General features: G+C 50.5%; 1 protein-coding gene across 1 annotated transcript; it reads left to right on the top strand.

Annotated features, from left to right (window-relative positions):
• Window positions 1-1126: 1126 nt before the first annotated feature.
• On the top strand, window positions 1127-10172 carry LTO1 (LTO1 maturation factor of ABCE1). Its single transcript, XM_072639396.1, has 5 exons — window positions 1127-1444; window positions 4244-4349; window positions 6549-6619; window positions 8890-9007; window positions 9365-10172. Exons 1-5 carry the CDS (start codon window positions 1395-1397, stop codon window positions 9431-9433), a joined length of 414 nt encoding a protein of 137 aa, XP_072495497.1. The 5' UTR covers window positions 1127-1394; the 3' UTR covers window positions 9434-10172.
• The last annotated feature ends 9783 nt before the right edge of the window (window positions 10173-19955 follow it).

The following is a 19955-nucleotide window of genomic DNA, read 5'->3' as shown; positions in this document are numbered from 1 at the left end:
GTTGACTGATTGACTCCAAGGGCCTCTGTTTCCTTGCCTGTAAAATCAGGGAGTTGAACTCCATGGCATCCAGTGATCAGGGATCCTCTGAAGCTCTGTGTTTATGATGCCATGACCCTATCCATGGCATAGGGAGCCATATAGGCATTAAATGCCCAGAGGGAAAGAGCAGCAGAAACAGTTCTGTGGACAGTAAATAACTGCTACCCTTTGCCATGACCTCTGCAAGCACAGAGGGGTACAATGGAAGCCAAGTCTGCAAAGGAGCATTAGTAGAATCTCTGGTTTGGAAGGAATCTGAGTTCTCGAGTCCTTCCAACCCCACATAGGAATCAGTAGAATTTCGCTGTTTCTCCTGCTTGTGTCCCATGATGGAGAACAGCCTCAGAGTAGATAAAAAGAAGTCCTCAGTGAGGGTCAGGAGACGTTGAGCTGTACCAGGACCCCCAAAAGCTAAGAGCCCCAAGGCTTTGTCTGCTCCGAGTTTAATGAATTGGGGTCCAAGCCTGAGTCAAATCTCCACCAGGACTGGAGTTCCCCAGGGGTGGCCCCGGAGTGAAATGACCTGTGGGTCGGGTCCCCGGACTCCAGCAGTGCAGGACGATGCGGGAGAGCCCGGAGGTTCGGTCCAATTCCCTTTTTACAGCAGGGAAGACAGGAATCGAGGGTCGGGGATCGGGATCCAAAGCCAGCTATGCCAGAGGCAGGGATTCCCTGAAAGGGGACCCCAGCTTTCTCATCTGGGGGGGTAGGGTGACAACCAGGGTTCCCCCAGATCCTGGGGCTTTAGGGGCTCTCCGCCTTGGGGTTGGGGGGACGTAAGTAAACGAGAGCCTGGGGAGGAAGCATTTATTAAGTCCTGACTGTGTGTCGCGCACCCGAGCTAAGCGCCCGAGCACGCCAGAGGAAGAGCCCTGGAACTAATCGTCCCCTCATTTTGCAGGTGGGGAAACTGAGGCAGAAGATGGCCTCCCAGGACCCCAGACTTTGCGGCGTGTCTGTGTGTTTTGTACCTCCATCCATAAGCAAGGATTAAGCTCCGCGTGTTTGCGCTGCTGGGAGACTGCGGACCAGAGCCGGGAAGACTGGCCTGGTTCTTCCTCTGGCCCCGCCCAGGCCCCGCCCAGGCCCCGCCCTCTCAATGTCAGAACCCCCCCCCCCCCATCAGTGGTTGCAGCCAGTCAGAACGCCCTTTAAGGGGGCCTGGAATGTGCCATTAAAGGCAAGGGGGGGGTAAAGAAAGTCCGGCGCCTACTGAGCATGCGCCATGACCTACGCTTCTCGGGCCCTCCAGCTCGCCGTAGTCTCTGTCCCAGCGGCCTCTGCGCGGCCGGCCCGGCTCGGGAGGGGAGTAGGAAGAGGCAACCACTGGTGGGCCGGAACCGAACCGGGTAATGGACCGGCCCCCGGACCTGTTCGATGCCATCGTGATGGCGGAGGAGAGGTGGGTAGGCTCCCGCCGTGCCTCAGTCTCCCCGGCTCCGCCCCGTCCGGGCACCGGGTGCAAATCCTACCCGGGCCTTGGGCTTCCTTCAGGGCAGAACCTGAGGGGCGGGGCCGGGGCTCGGCCCAAGAGATCCTCCCCTCCCCCTAGGGGCCTGGGGAGGGGGCGGGGCCAAGCTTTGGGAGAACCCTTGGGGTGACTGAGGGGGTCCGTCTGCCGGTCCGTCCGTCACCCCGCCCGCCTGTCGGTGCGTCCCTCCGGAGGCGTCTTCATTATTGCTATGAAAATGGTTTTGTCTTCACAGATCCCTCCCCCCAAAAAAGGTCAGGGGGGCCGCCGCTGTGTGACCCTGGCCCCTCCCCCCACAAAGGTCAGGGGGCCCCCCCGCTGTGTGACCCTGGCCCCTCCCCCCACAAAGGTCAGGGCCCCCCCGCTGTGTGACCCTGGCCCCTCCCCCAAAATGTCAGGGGGGCCGCCGCTGTGTGACCCTGGCCCCTCCCCCCACAAAGGTCAGGGGCCCCTCCGCGGTGTGACCCTGGCCCCTCCCCCTACAAAGGTCAGAGGGGCCCCCCCGCTGTGTGACCCTGGCCCCTCCCCCCACAAAGGTCAGAGGGGGCCCCCCCGCTGTGTGACCCTGGCCCCTCCCCCCACAAAGGTCAGAGGGGGGGCCCCCCCGCTGTATGACCCTGGCCCCTCCCCCCACAAAGGTCAGGGGCCCCCCCTCTGTGTGACCCTGGCCGAGCCTGTGAGGTGGGCCAGGCTCTGCTGAGCCGACCGTGCACACAGTAGGCGCCGTCCTTTCTGGGCCGGGTCCGCCCGGGTGTGGCAGGTGCCGAGGGGGCGCCCCCTGTCCGCGCTGGTCCGTCTGCAGGTTCTCGTCCCCTCCGAGTGTCCGAGGTGGGAGCGCACCCAGTCTGCAAAGTGCCCTTACGGCCCGGGCTGGTGGGGTGGACACCCCTTGGGCCTCCCTCCTTTTTTCTCCCTTGTCCAGCCTTCCTCCAGCCGTGGGCCTCGTCCTCCGACATCAGTGCAAACGTGCCCTTGGTTTGGCCAAGGTCCGGCCTGGGGCCGCGGTCAGTGGTCAGCGGTCTGCGTCACTGCCATGGCCGGCGATTCAGGCTCAGGATTGGAACCTCTGGGAGAACGGAAGCAGAGCGCCCCTGCCCCTGCCGCCTCCCCCTTGGGGAGAGCCCACCCTGCCCCCTGCGCCCCTGGACTTTGGTGTCCAGGAAGCCTCCAGGGAAGACTGGGCCAGCCTGCCCCACGTGAAACAGGACCAGGAGGCGTTGCAGGAGTGGGCACGGGGCAGGGCCAGCCGTCTCTGAAGGCGAGGCAGGGGCAGCTGATGGGCCCTTCATTTTACAGTTGAAGAAGCCCTCCAAGCCCCCTCTTTCCACTGCTCTCTGAAAGGAGGAATTAGGTTAATGTTTAGAAACAGCGTTAAAACGTGATCTTAGCATCCGTTCCCTACCCTATTAATACCCTCCTTTTCTTTTTCACCCCACACTCAAAGCATTCAGCTTCTCCAGGCTGGCCCGGTCATACTTGGCAGGGGCTGCTGACTTCATGCTGGATGGCCTGGTACCTGTCCACAGGTGTGGGGGGCAGAAGTCCACACCTTGGGGCATCCTCAGGAGGGCAGGTGCTGGCTTATTTGGTCACTGGATCACTAGGCCTTAATCAACCCTTAATTATCTGTGTACATTTTTTAAGCCCTAGGGGGCTAAGTGTTTGTACAACCTGGACAAGGTTTGAAAGTTGTAGCCCTCCCCATGTTCTCCACACTCACCGGAAGAAGCTTTGGATTGTCTCCTTTACACTGACAGCATTTTATCAGTGAGAAGACAAGATGTAGGCAGACTTGAGTGGAGATCTGCATCAGAGAGAAGACACCAGCAGTCAGGAGGACCTGGAAGGTGGGCTTTGGGCGGAGACCAGCCAGGAGGGCACTCCAGGCCTGGAGGGTGGCCAGAGAAGATGTCCACAGGCAAGAGCTGGAGGCCAGTGTCCCTGAGTCCAAGAGGAAAGGGGACTTTAGACACCCAACAGAAGATTTTTTTCTTGGCCCTAGAGGTGATGGAGTCTTTCTGGGGTACTTCCTAAGCCTTTTTGTCTCTGGAATGGTTCCTTGCCATGGACTGAGAGTCAAGGGACTGTGGTAGCCCCCCACCTCCAGAGGTCTCAGCCTTGCCCCACCACGTTGCTGTCCCCTTTCCAGTGCTTGAGCCATGATTCTATGAGGACCATCTTTGTTGCAGGAAAGGTGGGCCTGGCCACTGCAGTCTCCCCCTGTGTCAGCATCCCTGGGGATTAGTGCCGTGCACAGCCATGCCTCTCACTCACACCCACATCACAGCCATGCTGTGCACCCAATGGCATCATGGCACTACTGAGGTTTGAACAGGTGAAGGGGCACCCCAGGAAACGAAAGGTGACTTCTTCCCAGACTCACCCTTTTTCTGCTGTGGCTACAGCGGGTTCCACCCCCTGAACATGGGCCAGTCGCCTGTGGGGCTCCCTGACCACATGTCCCGCTGCAGTTCTCCAGAGAGAGCATCTCTGAGGCCCCTTCCATTGCGGGCCAGGAAGTGTGATCAGACTGGCACGTTGCCCCATAGGACAGGGGTCGCTGAGTCTTCTGTGGCGTGTTCTGCAATGTCATCCTTCGTTATCCTTTATCATCACCACCTTTGTCTTCACTGGCAAAGAGCCGCGAGTCCTGCCACCACAATGGCCGTGGGTCCTTGTTCTGTAACTGCCCCCTCTTCAGGTTTATCTTGTGTGTTTTCTCTGTCCCAGGTATCATGGCGAAGGCTATCAGGAAGGTTACACTGAAGGCAGCTGTCTGGGTCTGACCGAGGGGAGGCAATATGGAGTGTCTCACGGCGCTAACATCGGGTCTGAGGTAAATAGAAACCCTTCTGAGGGGGGAGAAGGGAGGAGCCTCCTGGTGACTGGGCCACCCAGGGGGATCTCAACTGGCAAGGCCTGATCTGGAGGCATCATTTCACTGGGAATGTAACTGTTTTAAATGGGCCAGAGAAGCAGGGCCAGGGCCTAACGATGATGTCTCAGGTCTTGTGGCTGAGGGTCTCATGTGGCTGAGGGTCTCATGTGGCTGGGTCACATGGGCTGCATGCCAGGGCTTTTGCTCCCTCAAAGCTGGTGATATGGGCAAAAGCTAGCATTTTGCTTCCAACTTTCTCTTTTCCCTGGTCGAGTCCCCTCTTACTTGTGACTGGCCCCAAATAGCCCATTTCAGGGTGTTAGCAGCTGACAGCTCTTGTTACACTGAAGTCACATTGAGTTCTTGTCCCCTAATTTGGGGCTTCAGAAGAGGAATGGAAGCTTTTCTTTTTTTTTTTTAATTTTTTTAAATTTTATTTATTTTCAGTGTTCTACAATCACTACCATATAACTTAGTTTTTTTTTTCCTCTCTCCCCCTCCTTCCCCCCTCCCTCCCCCTCCCTCCCTGAGAGGTTCCACACGTACATTCCTATTAAATATATTTTCACTGTAGTCATGTTGCATAGAAGAATTAAAATGAATGGGAGAAATCATAAAACAGACCAAAATGTAGTACAAAAGAAAATGATCTGCTACATTTTGCGATCGAATTCCATAGTTCTTTCTCTGAATGTGGAAGGCATTTTGCCTTAAGAAACCATTGGGAATTATTTAAGTCCTTGCATTGCAATGAAGTTTTAAGTCTACCAGAAAAATTCCTCATACACTGTGGTTGTTGCTGTGCACAAAGTTCTCCTGGTTCTGCTCCTTTCGCTCAGCATCAGTTCATATAAGTCTTTCCAGGCCTCTCTGAAGTCTTTCTGTTCATCATTTCTTATAGCACAATAGTATTCCTTTCCATTCATATACCACAATGTATTCAGCCATTCCCCAGTTTATGGGCATCCCCTTGATTTCCAGTTTCTGGCCACCACAAAGAGAGCTGCTATAAATATTTTTGTAGATGTGGGACCCTTTCCCATTTTTATGATCTCTTGGGGATACAGTCCTAGAAGTGATATTGCTGGGTCAAAGGGCATGCACATTTTTGTAGCCGTTTGGGCATAGTTCCACATTGCTCTCCAGAATGGTTGGATCAGCTCCTAGCTCCACTAACAATGAATTAGCATTCCAACTCTCCCACATCCTCTCCAACATTTATCATCTTCCTGTTCTGTCATGTTAGCCAATCTGATAGGTGTATTGTAGTATCTCAGAGTTGCTTTGATTTGCATCTCTCTAATCAGTAGTGATTTAGAGCATTTTTTCATATGATTATAGATAGCTTTAATTTCTTCCTCTGAAAACTGCCTGTTCATATCCTTTGACCATTTATCAATTGGGAAATGACTTGTATTCTTGTACATTTGACTTAGTTCTCTATATATTTTAGAAATGAGACCTTTATCACCGACACTAGTTGCAAAAATTCTTTCCCAGTTTTCTGCTTCCCTCCTAAACTTGGTTGCATTGAGTTTGGTTGTGCAAAAACTTTTCAATTTAATGTAATCAAAATTATCCATTTTGCTCTTTGTAATGCTTTCCGTCTCTTGTTTAGTCAAAAATTCTTCCCTTCTCCATAAATCTGATAAATATGCTATTCCTTGCTCCACTAATTTGTTTATACTATCAATCTTTATACCTAGATAATGTACCCATTTGAACTTTATTCTTGTGTACGGTGTCAGGCATTGGTCTCTGCCTAGTTTCCACCACACTGTTATCCAGTTTTCCCAGCAATTTTTGTTGAACAGTGTGTTCTTATTCCAGAAACTGGGGTCCTTGGGTTTATCAAACAGTAGATTGCTGTATTCATTGACTACTGTGTCTTGAGTACCTAGCCTATTCCACTGGTCTACCCTTCTGTTTTTTAGCCAGTACAAAGTGGTTTTGATAATTGCTGCTTTATAATACAATTTGAGATCTAGTAGAGCTAGGTCACCTTCCCTAGCATTTCTTTTCATTGGTTCCCTGTTCTTCCAGATGAATTTTGATATTATTTTTATGGAAGCTTTTCTTTTAAGGAAGACAATCACCATTGTCTTTTAGTCAAGCACCTCCCTAGTTTTTATTCATAATTTTCTATTAAATCCACAGATTGGGTGTTACCAAGGTTTTGCATTTACATGGAAATGTCTGCTTTCTGAGTGCACAACTGAAAAGGACAGGTAGGTCCTTTGGGCTGTGTCCTGGGGAGTTGACAGGAGAGAATTGACATTCTTGGGTAAACTGGGCATCTTCACCATCACCCCCAGAAAGCATTAGTGCACTGAGGAAGGAAAAAAAAGGGAGGGAAGGAGGAAGGGATGGAGGAAAGAAGGAGGAAAGGAAAGAGGGAGTTAGATTTTATTTCCCCTTCTTGGTCATTGCCACCCAAGTTCTGGATAACTGGGCTGATTTCTGTCTTCTCCCCTGGCTTCTCCCCATGCTCCCCATTCTGCTTTTTGATTTTGGGGGGTTTTCCTGTTTCCAGACTTGATTTCTGTTCTTGCCTGTTGTATTCTGCAAGGTCCTTGAGGCCAAAATACTTATTCCATAATTTAGACAACATTAAAGTAGCAGAGCCGTGCGTTGAGCCAAAACAGAGTTCTGCTCAGGGCAGCTCTATGGGGCGGGCGGGTGACCGAGGCAGGCTGAGCAGGCAGGCACCTGGGCAGATGGGCGGGGGATTTTCTTCCCCCTTTGTCAGTGTTATGGTTGCTGTGTTGTGCGTAGGATCATGAGTGCCAGAGCCCTTGCTGGGCCAGAGATGCTGTCAGGGGTGGGGATGTGGGGCTGGTCAGGTCTCCGACACTCTCTAGAGTTGTTGGGTGGGTATTTCAGAGGCGGCCACTGGTAGTTAGTGCATGTGATTTGAGTCGATTCGCCCTTTCCCTGCAGCAGGGTGAGTGTTCTGTGGCTCTCGGACATGCGCAGACCTGTCAGTCAGGTGCCCCTGTCCTCTCTGTGTCACTGTAGTGGGGTTAGGGTCCTGGGATGTCCCTGAGAAGGGAGGGTCAGAGGAGCATGGCCGCAAGCCTTTCTTGTAGCTTGTATCAGGCCTGAAGAGGCCGCTAGCCACTGGCTTTGAGCCTCCCCTGAGTGGACTGTGGCCCCACTGAGGTGACTTGGCTGTTGGGGCCCTCCGCCCTTCTCCTTCCCTGGTTCGGCCAAGTGTGTTGTTCAGGGCTCCTTCTGCCCCACCGAGTTGCAGTGATGCAGCCCATCCTCTCTTTAAGAAGAAACACTGTTTGGGGGGCCCTGCCCTATCATGGGAAGAGCCTGTTCTTGATCTCCTGGGACCAGGGTCGCTTCCCAGGTTCCACATGCCAGATGGGACTGAGCATTGGTCTGGTGGAGAGAGGACTAGCCTTGGAGTCAGCATGAGCCCAGACAGCTCTGGAGCCTTCATCTCCGGAGCAGAACAGCAGCCAGTTCTCCTCAGGGGAGGGGACTTTTTACATGGAGAAAATCCCACATCCACCTCCATCCCTAGAAGTAACAAGTGGTGACTCTGCCTCCCCCCAGGATTGTTGGAGGGAGGGGGGCTCTTTGTCCAACTTGAGGGTCTTAGAAAGAGTCTGGGGACCTGGGACACAAGCTTGTCTTCTGCAAGCTGCTTCCCAGTGTTGTTTGGAGCCTGATGGAGGAGGCCTGTGCTGGGGTATTCGCTGTAGCTTCCCCTGTTCACCACCTCTGGGGGCTCTCTCAGCAGTGAGGGGCAGTGGGGAGAGTTCTTACCACACAGCATCTCATCCAGCCTCTGTTTCCTCCGCTGTCACATGGGGAGAGAACCATTTACTTCGGTTGTTGGAGGCATAGCCAACGCTCAGCAGAGTGTTGAGGCTGTACAGGCTTAGTTCTTCTCATTGGCCTTCAAACATTTGGGTCTTCAGAGAAGTGCTTTTCTCGAATGTCTCCAGTCAATTTGGCTTTTCCTTCTCCCCTGTGTACATATTTATTGAAGTTTCCCACAGTCGGGTAGAGAGCCCTCTCTACCTGGCAGTGTTCGGTGGGAGCTCATCTCTGAGTCCTCTCCCAGAAGGATGCCAAACCTTGCTGGTTGGGGGAGTTGCCTGTTCTTCACCCTAAAGTGGAGCCACTAAGATGCCAGGGTCTGAGTCCATTTCTGCTAAATCCTGAGGACTCCAGTATCTTGAGATCGCTGCCTCCTGCCTGGGCCTGATACAGAAACTGTAGCAACAGTGACTCCTTTCAAGGATTCTTCCACCAGTCAGTTCTGTGGCTGCCTGTGCTCACAGACCAGCCTGGCTGGGCATCATCTAGGGGATCAGTCAGAGGAAGGAAGGACGCTGGCACTTTGCCAACGAAATCATGATGATGACAGACATGGAGGCCTGGGGGAGCTCGTGGGCTGAGGTGACCTTTTAAATAACTGCTGTAGGTGTGACAGATGTATGGGGAAAGCCCTAATGTTCCATATTCTCCTACTTTGTAGTAAGAAGCGGAGGATGCTAGACTCACTCCTAGGGATGGTGCAGAAATTCCCTTATGCTGACCCCACTTATGCCCAACTTCATGAAGATTTGGACAGAATTAGAGGGAAGTTTAAACAGGTTGGTTCTGTGAGAATCTGGGTTTGTTGGACAAAGGGGGAGAATCAATAGTATGACTTTGTGATGCATAGTTGACTTAGTAGAAAAAGAAGGTGTAATTGGGGAGGGGTTGACTTACAGTCTCCCTGCAGGGGGTTGGAGTGGGTCACTGACCTTTTAGGCTCCATCCGGGAGAATCACACCCCAGTTACATCTGGTGCTTCTGCTGGAGGCCAAGTGTGAGAAGTTGCTTAACCCTTGTTAATGGGGCAGTTGGGACGTTGCTGCAAATCAAGGCTGGAAGGAGACACTATTCTGGGCTGGCAGACGAAGATGCCTTTGGAGATAGCCCCTTTGTCTTTGTGTTTTGTGTTCCAGGTTTGCTCTTTGCTAAGTGTCCAGCCAAACTTCAGAGTCAGTCCCGGAGCCCCTGCACTTTCGTTTTGAGCATGACAGGAAGACAGAGGCAGCATTAAGGACCAACTGTCTGTATGTTAAGTGTTTAAAAATGAAATTAGAGTCCAGTGACCAGACATCCGTGTCCTGAAGTGAGGGTTACCGTCTCTTCATGAAAAGACTTCTCTTGGTGGTTCTTCTTGGTGTCCTCTCTATATGGGCCCGTTCTTTGTCAGGGGTGCGCCTGTGCTGTGGCCTTCATGGGAACCAGGGTCGAGCTCCTTTGAAAAGTCATGGTCACTGTAACCCTCTGTGAGGGGAGAGAGGGGAGGACCGCATGGATGGGGGGATGGTTGCGCCAGATTCCACCCCCGTTTCCCTTCCAGCTCGGCCCTCAGAGAAATGGTCAGAGGGTTGAGAGCAGAGATGGAGATAAATAAGTAGAGAATCTGCATCGTTGCCACAGTGCAAGATCTAGAATTCCAGTCATTTATTCTCAATAGTTACAGGAATCAAATCCTTCTCTCCTTTGGAAAGCGTTGCTTCATTGAACCTGAACAGGGCTGGCCAGTTACAACTCAGTGGAAGAAATTTGTGTGGGCAGCTGAACTCAACTGGCATCCCTGCAAGAGAAGACTTGGGAGCAGAACGATGAAAAAACATCCGACTTCATGTCGCCTTAGAAGATATTTTATAAACTATCCTTGGTTTCTCTTCAATCAGCCTTTCCTTTGGAGATGTCAGTGATGAGAAAATATATTTAACCAAGATTAAATGTTGTACCAGGAAATGTGTGTGTGGTCCTTGGGGTCAGCCTGGTGTGGTGGAGCTCAGGGCACTCAGTGGCTTTCCCAAAAAGTAACTGGTGACCTTGGACAAATCATGCTCCTCCAAGGGCCTCAGTTTCCTCAACTGTAATCTAGGGAGGTGATACCATATTCTCTTCAAGGCCTCTCCATCCCAGCAGTCTTTGCTTCTCTGATTAGCAGGACTCAAGTTTCTTGAGTGAATGTGTGGCTTCTCCCTGCCCAGGGAGCATCTCTGTCCCCACAGTATTGTGTCCGCCCGTCCAGGTCACTGGCCTCACTAGCCTCTTACTTCCTTTCATTTTGCTGAAAAGGATGAAGGTGCCTCTGGTGTGTGGGGATGATGCCATTAAACTCTTGTACATGCTGAATGAACCTCATTTGTCCTCAGGCCCCCTGATTCCTCTCTGACCCCTCTCCAGCCTTTCCTTCATCTTGCTTCCCAGGGGCCAGTGCTGGCTCAATGCTTCCAGGTTTGAAGAAATCAAAGATTCCTGATGTTAGCATTCAAGGCCTTCGTGGTCTGGTGCCCACCTCCCTCTTCAGACTGGCCTTGGTCACCTGTTGTTCAGTTCAGCCAGCTTGTCCTCATTTACCCTTTCTTTGTCCTACCTTCTCCTCCTCATACACTTTTTCTGAGCCAGATGAAAGGGGTCTCCTCCTTCCGATTTCTCGTTGAACTTAGCATAGAAGGGCCTGAACCCTGCTCCATTCAGCAATGCTTACAGCTCTCCTCTGGGCAGGGGATGGGTTGGCCCTCACTGCTTGGTCCTCCTTATGCTGGGGGCATTTGTGTGCTTGTCTTTCCCCTCCCTCCCCCCTTAGATTGCAGCCCCTTGAGGTCAGGGCTTTTACCAAAGGCTTCTACCCTCAGCATCCTAGGGCATCTGTCGAGTGAAACCAAAGCCTGGCGTAACATTTGATCCAGTCACCATAGGTGAGCGTCCTGTGTATGCGTTATCAGCCACGCAGTTATCAGGCACAGCAGCAGGCACCACTGTTATCTTTACCTTAATACCTCTTACTAAAAGAAATACCTTTTTTCCAAGTAAAAGTTAAATTTTCTTTAATTTCCAATAGAAAGTAGACAAAGCTTGCTGACCAGTGAAACTCAGAAGCACTAACTGCATCTGAGTGGTCTGGTGAGCTCTCCTCCATGGTGTGACTGGACAGTTGGCCGGGAGCCCTGCAGGGAGTGACTGACTGGGTGTGGGGCCTGCTTCTGGCTCTGGGGCACCAGAGAAATCACAGCTCCCAGGCCGTAGAAATTCTTAGACACCGAATATGAGAGCATGGCTTTTAGACTCGCTCACATGGGCCATTTCCTTCTCCATATTTTGCCTAAAGTTGGAGACCTTCCTAACAGACAGTGCCATCAAAAGTGAGCTTGGCCCCCATGAGGCCCTGGTGTGTCTGTGGAAGGGGTATAGGTGGTTGGGAGTCCTATCCAGGCATGCCTCTTTTGGTTCTTGTTTCTGGGTGTATGATTTTTAAAACTTTCCTACTCAGCAGTGAAAAAGACCATGGAAAGCTGAACGTTGAAGTCAGGAGCCCTGCACATAGCACAGATTTCTTTTGGGCCTCCGTGGCACAGGTGAAGTCAGAATTCAGCCTGACGCCAAGATGGTTACCCAGATGACCCAGGTCAGCTTTTCCCAGAGAAGGACATGATAAAGTCCCACTTGTTCCCCACCTCATTTCAGGCTTCTCCTCTGATGTCCTGGGGTCCCCTAGTCCTGAAGCTAGACTGTGGAGGAAAGATGACCCTTAGGAAGGGAGGGAGTCCCTAAAAATAAGACATGGGCAGGTGAATTTGGAGAGTCTTATGCACAGATGAATTTTTATATCACCACTTTGATACTCTCCAGGCAGTACTGTTGCTGAATTTTGGTTAAATTCCAATATTTAGAAATGGCAGGAACCTTTTCAATCCTTGCCTGACATGCCTGAAAGTCTGGATTTAAGTGACGTCATAGCAGTAGGAAGTATGATTTTGAGACATCAGACCTGACCTGTTAAAGAGAAAGAGTAGAGAGGACAGAGCCCCTGACTGGCCTGGAAAGACACAGCGTAGCCAGGAACATAGCTTTGAAGCATGTTAGGTCAGTTTTTAGTGGAGCTTCCAGATGAGGGGCATTTGTTCTTTTCCTTTCCCAGGGTAACTTGAGGTATTTGGGATTCTCCACACCAGTGTAAGATCTTAGGAAAGTGTTTGTCTGAAAGAAAGTTTTGGTAATTTTGAAACCTGTGAAATATCATGAGCCACTTCCCCTACACTGAGGTCCCAGCTCCTCTGTGGCTTCTGGAAGAAGAGCCAGGATGTTATGGAGAGTGTTTGGTGACAGCCATAAGCCTTCTTTACAAGCGTGTTCAACTTGATGGTCTCCTGAAAATAAAGGATCTTGTGTTGTCCTGATTTCATGGTGCAAGGTTGACTCCCACAATTTTTGTTTTGACTGTTGGCCCTAATAAGCTGTTCTTAGTCTGAGTTTGAGTGGTGTAGTGGGGGTCCAAGAAACAGGTGGCAACCGGCAGGGACATACCATGGCAGACAGTGTAGAGAGAAGGGAGGGTAGTTTGGGGGTGCTGGCCACCAGAACAGCCATGGTCTGACTTTGGTCTCCTGGGGCCTCCTTGGTGGAGTCCTCATGGAAATGGTGGCTCTGAGGAATGAGAATCCACATTTGGACAGAAGCTGGTTCACCCAGTGATCATGTCACAAAGGCCGTGTCTCCAGACTACCATCTGTCTTCTGCAAAAAAATAATTTGTCTTGGCCCCCTTGGGCAATGGTGAGTCCTGAATCAGAATAATGTTTTTAAATGCATAAAGGAAAACACGTAGTATTTCAAAGGAAACCAACGATGATTTCAAATGTATAGGAATCACACAAGTAAGTGTTTGACCAAGCTAAGAGCCCATGGTCCACCGTAACCTGAGCATAAAATCAGCTGCGTGGAATCTCCTTTGTTAGCTCTGCCGGAGGGGATTTGAATCAGGTGAGATCTCAGGGGTGAGCCCAAGGAGAAGGGCCTGAGAATGCCTTCGAAGGCAGTGTCTGGCCTGGGAGAGGGAATGAAACCCTTGCTTCTCCCAGCTGTTCGTATCCTGCCAAGAGGGAGGATTTATTAACATCTTTGATTTTCATGCTTGATGTGGAAAGGGGAATCATAATGTAATAGCAGCATCTATGTGTTGCTTTAAAGGTTGCAAAACATTTTATAAATGTCTCCTCTGGTCTTCACAGTGACCTGGGAGGTGGGGGTTGGTAGAATCCCCAGTTTAGAGATGAGGAAGCTAGAGGGTCTAAGGCACGATTTGTATTCAAGTCTTCCTGACTCCAGGCCCAGCACTGTACCCCGTGCACCGCCTTGCTGCTAATGTCGAACTTCAGTGGTTTGGAAAGCATGCCACTCAGTTTGGGGAATGGGGTGACAGGGCTCCACCCTTCTCCTTATGGCCTTGTAGGTGAGGGAAGCACTTAGTCTGAAGGAATGAGGTGGAGTGTGGGAGGGACTGGAGGCTCGGGGAGGCGGGAGTGCAAGGGAGGGAAGCAACAGAAAGGAAGTCCAAGCTTAATGGAGGTGATTAATGGATGGACCAGAGATAGCTGTGAACCCACTCAGAGCAGATGGCTAATCACCAATTGAAAGTGCGCCCTTGGGCTGTGTGGTTGGACACAGCCAGAAAAGACTTAGCTCCCTTCTAGTCAGAGGGACGACACACAGGCATGTCCATGTGTGTATGTGTATATGTGTATATATACACATATAGCATATTTTACAATATACATAAATATATGTACGTTCTACAAGTATGTATACATTCTAAAAGTATTCTACAAGTGTAATATGTGCATATATGTATATACATACATCATACATGCATATGTAGACATATAGATACACTCAAAGTGTTCACTAGCAATCTTGGGGCAGGAGAGGATGCTTGAGCCACTGGCAAGGGCCAGAGGTGGGGAAGCAAAGGCCATGATGACTGAGTTTCAGGGAAATGAATCCCTGTGAGCTTGGATAGTAGAGATACTGACTCAGTCAGAGGCTTCAGAAGAGAAGTTTTCTGGGTCTGTTGGGCAGTGGGGGTGCCCAGCGGGGGATGGGTGGAAGAAAGATGTTGAAGAAAGAACAGAAGGACTTGGCCTCTGCTTGGAATCAAAGATGGCAGCATCCTTCACGGGAGGGGCCCACCCCATGTGAACATGTCGCTTTTTGACAAGGGCGTCTTGGGCTTCGAGATTGTCTTCTCTGGCCAAAGCTGTCGTTTCTCTTGGTGAAGCTTGTTAATGCATGCCAAATCGCCGTGGAGGTATGTTGGCAATGAATATGTCTGTGATGTAAACTTCCAAAGCACCAGAGAAGGGGGCTCTTTTAATGGGACATGAACTAAACCCCCCAAAGAGATCATGTGGACTTGAATCACTGGGGGTTTTAAAACGTTAGCTCCATACGGTCTGGCGTGTCAATGCCTTTAGTCCTGTGGCCTCCAGAATTAAATATGGGCCTTACCAAATGGGGAATGCTACTTCCTGAGCTTGCAGTTGTTGAGGAATTTTTCAATAATATCAACTTTCACCATTTTCTCTACACTACCGCATGTCAGTATATGTCCATAAAAAGCTCAGCCATTTTGAGTGGGTCTGCAGCGTGAGGGTACTAAGTGAACACTTTGGAGTCCTGCTGTGTGCTCAGTATCTCGTTTTCTTTCTAAAAGATGCCTTAACATGAGGCTTTTCTATTGTTTTTCAAGTTGGTCCAGGGAGAAGGGGGATGTGTTTGCCAAGGTAGATGGAATTAACGAGTAGGAAGGAGGGCACTGTACCCAACTTGTGCAGTTTAGAGTCCATATGCTAGCTTTTCTTCATTGCAGCAAATATTTGTGAAAATGCCATGTTATTGGTTTAGTCGTCTGGCACAAATGCAGCTTTCTCTCCGTTGCATCAGGAGCTCTGGGAGCCTGGATTGACTTTCCCCTTTCCTCACGTCCTCAGCACTTAGCCAAGCGCTTGGGCGTATAGTAGGTGCTCAGAAAATGCTCCTTGTCTAGATTCCCTGTTGAAAGGAAATGGATCTAGCATAGACAAAACCATCGAGCTCCTATTTTTAACATTCCACAGTTTGCTTTATACAGATAAGACCCCACACGTCCTGAGGTGAGATGGCCCTGGCCTTGGATGCCAACAATCAGCAAATTTACTCATTGTGATTCTGTTTTGTCATTTCTAATTTTGACTTCAGGTTTTGGCCTCAGCCCAAGAGAATGGGGGCTGACCCTCTGCTCTTTGTCCCACACTATACGATGTAAACTAAGCACATTTGTTAGTAGAACTTGACTCATGGAAACCTCCCAGTGCCCCTGTGAGGATGCAGCTCCAGGAAACCCAAGCTCACATCCAGCCTCAGACACTTCCTACCTGTGTGTGACCCTGGGCAAGTCACTTAACCTTGCCTCAGTTTCCCCATCTGTAAACCGGGTCTGTTGTGAGGATCCGATGAAATCACACAAAACGCTCAGCAAGCCTCAGTGTGCTTATTGTGATGGTGATGGTCACCAATTTGCTCATTTCTCCTCACTCCTCGAGAGCGTCCTCAGTGACGCTGTCACATGACAGTGCTGGGGCTTGGTGGTGATCTCGTCCAAGAAAGATTTCCATGTGCTGGGCTTCAGCGTAGGCCGGCTCAGCAGCTTAGTAGCCACCACCTGCTCCAGAAGCCTGTGAGGCAGTCCCAAATATGATGGAAACCAAGTGAAACCTGTCTTCCTATCTAAAATCATTACTGTCCAGCCACAGTGTGTGAGGACTGACTGGCACAATTAGCTCTTCTCAGCAAGGGAAGGACCTGAAACAATTCCGAAGGACTCAGGATGGAAAATGCCATCTACATCCAGAGAAAGAGCTGTGGAGTCGGAATACAGAGTGAGAGACTGTTTTCTTCTTGTGTTGTTTGGTTTTGGCTTTTTCTTTCTCATGGTTCCTCCCATTCGTTCTAATTCTTTTACACAACATGACGAATGTGAAAATATGTTTAACAGGAATGTATATGGAGACCTATATCAGATTGCATGCTGTCTTGGGAAGGGGGGAAGGGAAGGAAGGGGAGAAAATTTAAAACTTACGGATATAAATGTTAAAAACATTTATCAAGGATAGATAAAATAACTTAAAAAAATAAAAAATAGAAAAATAAAATTGTTACTGGCCTCCCTGTAGCCATTCCCATACCTTGAACACTCACATAAGGACAGTGGGGATCATTATCCCCCTCTACTTAGGAGCAGACTGAACCTCCGCGTTTGTGGGTGGCCAAGCCCAGACTTCACACCAGATCTGTGCTGACTCCAGCCCTGTAGCCATTGACTCAAACTAGTGCCTCGGCAAAGTGATCCTTCTTTGGATTTGACTTGATACTTTCATGACATAACTCAAACAACAAAAAGGAGCTTATTATCTATGAAGATATTCAAAGTGAAAAGTAAAGGAGAATCTCGCATCTATTATAATAGCTAACCACTACGTAATGCTTACTACATACTCAGCTTTGTGTGAAGCGTTTTATAATTGATCCTCACATTTTACCGATGAGGAAACTGAGGCAAACAGATTTGGTGACTAGCCTGGGTCACACAGCTAAGAAATCTCTCAGACTGGATCTGAATCCTGGTCTTTGACTCCAGGCATGGTGCACTATCCACTGCACCACCTAGCTGTGTACCATAAAGAAGTCCAATAAAAGCCTTATTGTTTGCTATAGAGAAAAGAACATAATGTTGAGGACTGGAGCTTCCCCAAAAGTATTACTGATAAAGAAACGCTAGAACCTCAGCCCTAAATCCAGAAGCAATGCAAGAAAAAAGACTTTCTACTGACTCGTTAATTCTCCAGTTGTTGTACGTGAACCCTGCAGGTCCATGTGCGGTCTGCGGGTGACCTGTGGGCTAGCAGATTCATGTAGTGGATGTTTGGAACACAAGCCACAGAGGGTTCAAGTTTGGAGAAATGTCTGAGAAGTTGACCCCCGCTTCTACACACATTCACTGTTTGGATCCACAAGGAGTACTTACCTTCTCAGGAGACACCTTCACCAGCCTCTCTCCCAGAGCTGCTCCAGGCTTCCGTTCATCTGGGGTTTGGAGGCTGTGTTTGTACAGAGCATGGGGCAGCTGGGGGCGCTGAATGGGTAAGATCTGTTAATGATCCGTGGTGGGCCGTTGAGCAAAGACTGGCAGCCGCCAGCTGGAGATGTGGAGGGATCCTTGTGTGGGTAAAGGTGAGCCTGGATGGCCTCCGCAGTCCCTTCCAGCACGGAGCCGCCCATAACCCTGTAATGGGGACTTTTGCTCCACTGAAAACATCCATTGACTGAGAACACGGGCAAGCCGCTGCCTGAAATGACTTAAACGATTGAAGACAACTTCTACCTCCATCTGAACGTCGGGGATATCAATGGACAGAAGGCAGCTTATGTTGGTCTCAGCCAGAATTTACTGAAGTAAAACCTCTGGCGGACTCGGGGCAGCCAGCACAAGGAGTTCTGTGTGATGGGTAGTGCCAGGAAAACTTGGCAGGCATTGGGACCGTCAGTGCACTCCTCAGTTGGAGGGAGGAAGGCCACTTGGACAGCTGGGGACAAAGAGAGTGGCTGTGCCGGCGGCTGTGGACGCCACTTTCATGTGGCTTCTCTTAGGGCATCTGTTGTCATCTCTGAAAGGTGGGGAGAATGGGGCTCATAAAGGTGCAGTGACCAGCCTGAGGGCTAGGCACCCAGCTGGGCACCCAGCTGGCGCTGCCTCGCAGGCTTCTGCTCCACTGCCTGGGGTCCCTGATCATCAGTGTCTTTCATCTGCTCCAAGGCAGTGCCGACCCCAGGAGGCCTGGGCAGCAGCCTCTCAGGGCCTCTGTTTCCTGCCCTGTAAATATTAATTCCCAAATGGTCGCATCCAAACTGTCCAAGTTTCTTCAGGGCCAATAATAAATCAAACCATGAGATGTCTCCGAAGGAGAGTGGCTTCCTTGCATTTGGGAAAGAATGAGTCATGGAGCCAGGATCTTTTCTCAGCATCAACAAGACAAGTCGTGGATCTCCAAGAAGAGCCACGGGGTCTGTTACTGTCCCCCAGAAACATCGAGCCTGCACCATCCCCGGAACTTTACTCATCACAAAGTCAGTCCCTCTGGCCCTAGAGATCAGCAGCTCTGGCATTAAATAAATGCATTTCTGAAAGCCCCCCCTGACCAGTCTGTCCTTCAGGCTTCTACGTGGTGTTCTTCTGTCTGCTCCTTGCTACATCGAACCCTCAGAGAGGCCAGCCCAGTGCGGATTGTCTAAACATAGGACGTTGTAACAGGACAATGCTGAGGGTCCACTTGCTGTTGATGTGCTAGAGCCCCAGGGCAGGGGGGAGTCATGTCAGTGAATGCCAGGCTGCACATGGGCTCCATTACCTTCCTCCCGGCTCATCGACATGCTTCCTGAAGATTCCTAGGAGGGGGAGGGAGGGCCCCAGAGACCGCTGCCCCAGCCTCACCTCTGACTGCATAGGTCACACAAAGATGATGGAATGGGACTGGGAGCCCCCAACTCCAGGTAGGAAGCAGGGGAGCCCACTGTTCCAGGGGCCAGGGCTGGGCCTGCAGGCTTGCTTGTGTCCCATGACCCATGTTTTCTTGGGCCATGTCTCTCACAAGGCTTCTTTTGTGCACCCCTGCTTTTCACTTAAAAAAACAAGAACCACTGACTTGCCATTAATATGTTATTTGTAGTGATCAGTTTTGGCCAGTGGACTGTAAACTCTTCAGAAAGGGATGGTGGCCCCAGCTTCCGTTCCCTCAGCTTCCAGAGCTCGCTGTTGTTACCAACAATGCTAAGAGCAACTTACGTTTTTATAATGACGTTGACAAAGCATGTGCCTCCCAGCATCCCTGAAAGATGGGCCTGCAAGTATCAGCTCCATTTTCTAGATGGGGAAACTGAGGCTCAGGAAGTTTGTTAAATGACAATAACTCTTTAAAGGTTCACAAGACACTCTTTGAGTGAGTCTCAAGACAGTATGGATTCCTGTTCAGATGCTACATGTAGGTCTCCCAGCAGCAACTGGGTGAGAAACAAAGGGAGGCCCTGTGGACAAGCTGGGGGGATGGGGGGTGGGGGGAGGGGATTGGGCCAGCCTCAGAGGCCTGCCTTGCAAGCACCAGGGCACCCCTGGCTTTCTCCTCTCCTGACCGTGAGATACCAGGGTTCACCTTCTGGCCTCTTCTCTAAGCCCTACCCTGATTGGGCCCAGCAGGGTCTCCCAAATGGGGCCCTGGCATGGGCAGCCTGCCTCTGGTGTGTCCTTGATTCCTCCTCAAGGCTCTTGTTGGGCAGTGAGCCTGCCTTGCCATGATCCAGTGTTTGCCCAGCTCTTGGTGAGTGGACTGTGGGAACGGATTAGAGTGTCATGGCTTTGTTCCCCTCCTGTCTAAACTCTGGATCAAAGACATTCCTGGGATGACAAAATGCTGCATTCTGTGTGACCCGGTCCTGAGCAGCTTGCAGGGGCAGGAGCTTAGAGCACACATGCTGACCTTGTTCTCCACTAGAGAAACACCCACATGCATACACATGCACATATACACAGGCACACACACTACAGGTAGGCACAGTACACAGGCATGTATATGCCTCTTCAAACTTTGGGAGCTGAGTGGCTGCCCCCCCAAAAAAGAGAAAATGTGTTTGTGGCAAAACTTTGTACAGAGACATCTGGGGACAG

The sequence above is a fragment of the Notamacropus eugenii genome, chromosome 2 (assembly GCF_028372415.1).
Source record: "Notamacropus eugenii isolate mMacEug1 chromosome 2, mMacEug1.pri_v2, whole genome shotgun sequence".
Lineage (NCBI taxonomy): Eukaryota > Metazoa > Chordata > Mammalia > Diprotodontia > Macropodidae > Notamacropus > Notamacropus eugenii.
Note: the sequence above shows the minus strand (reverse complement) of the source record. Positions and strands in the feature narration are given on the sequence as shown.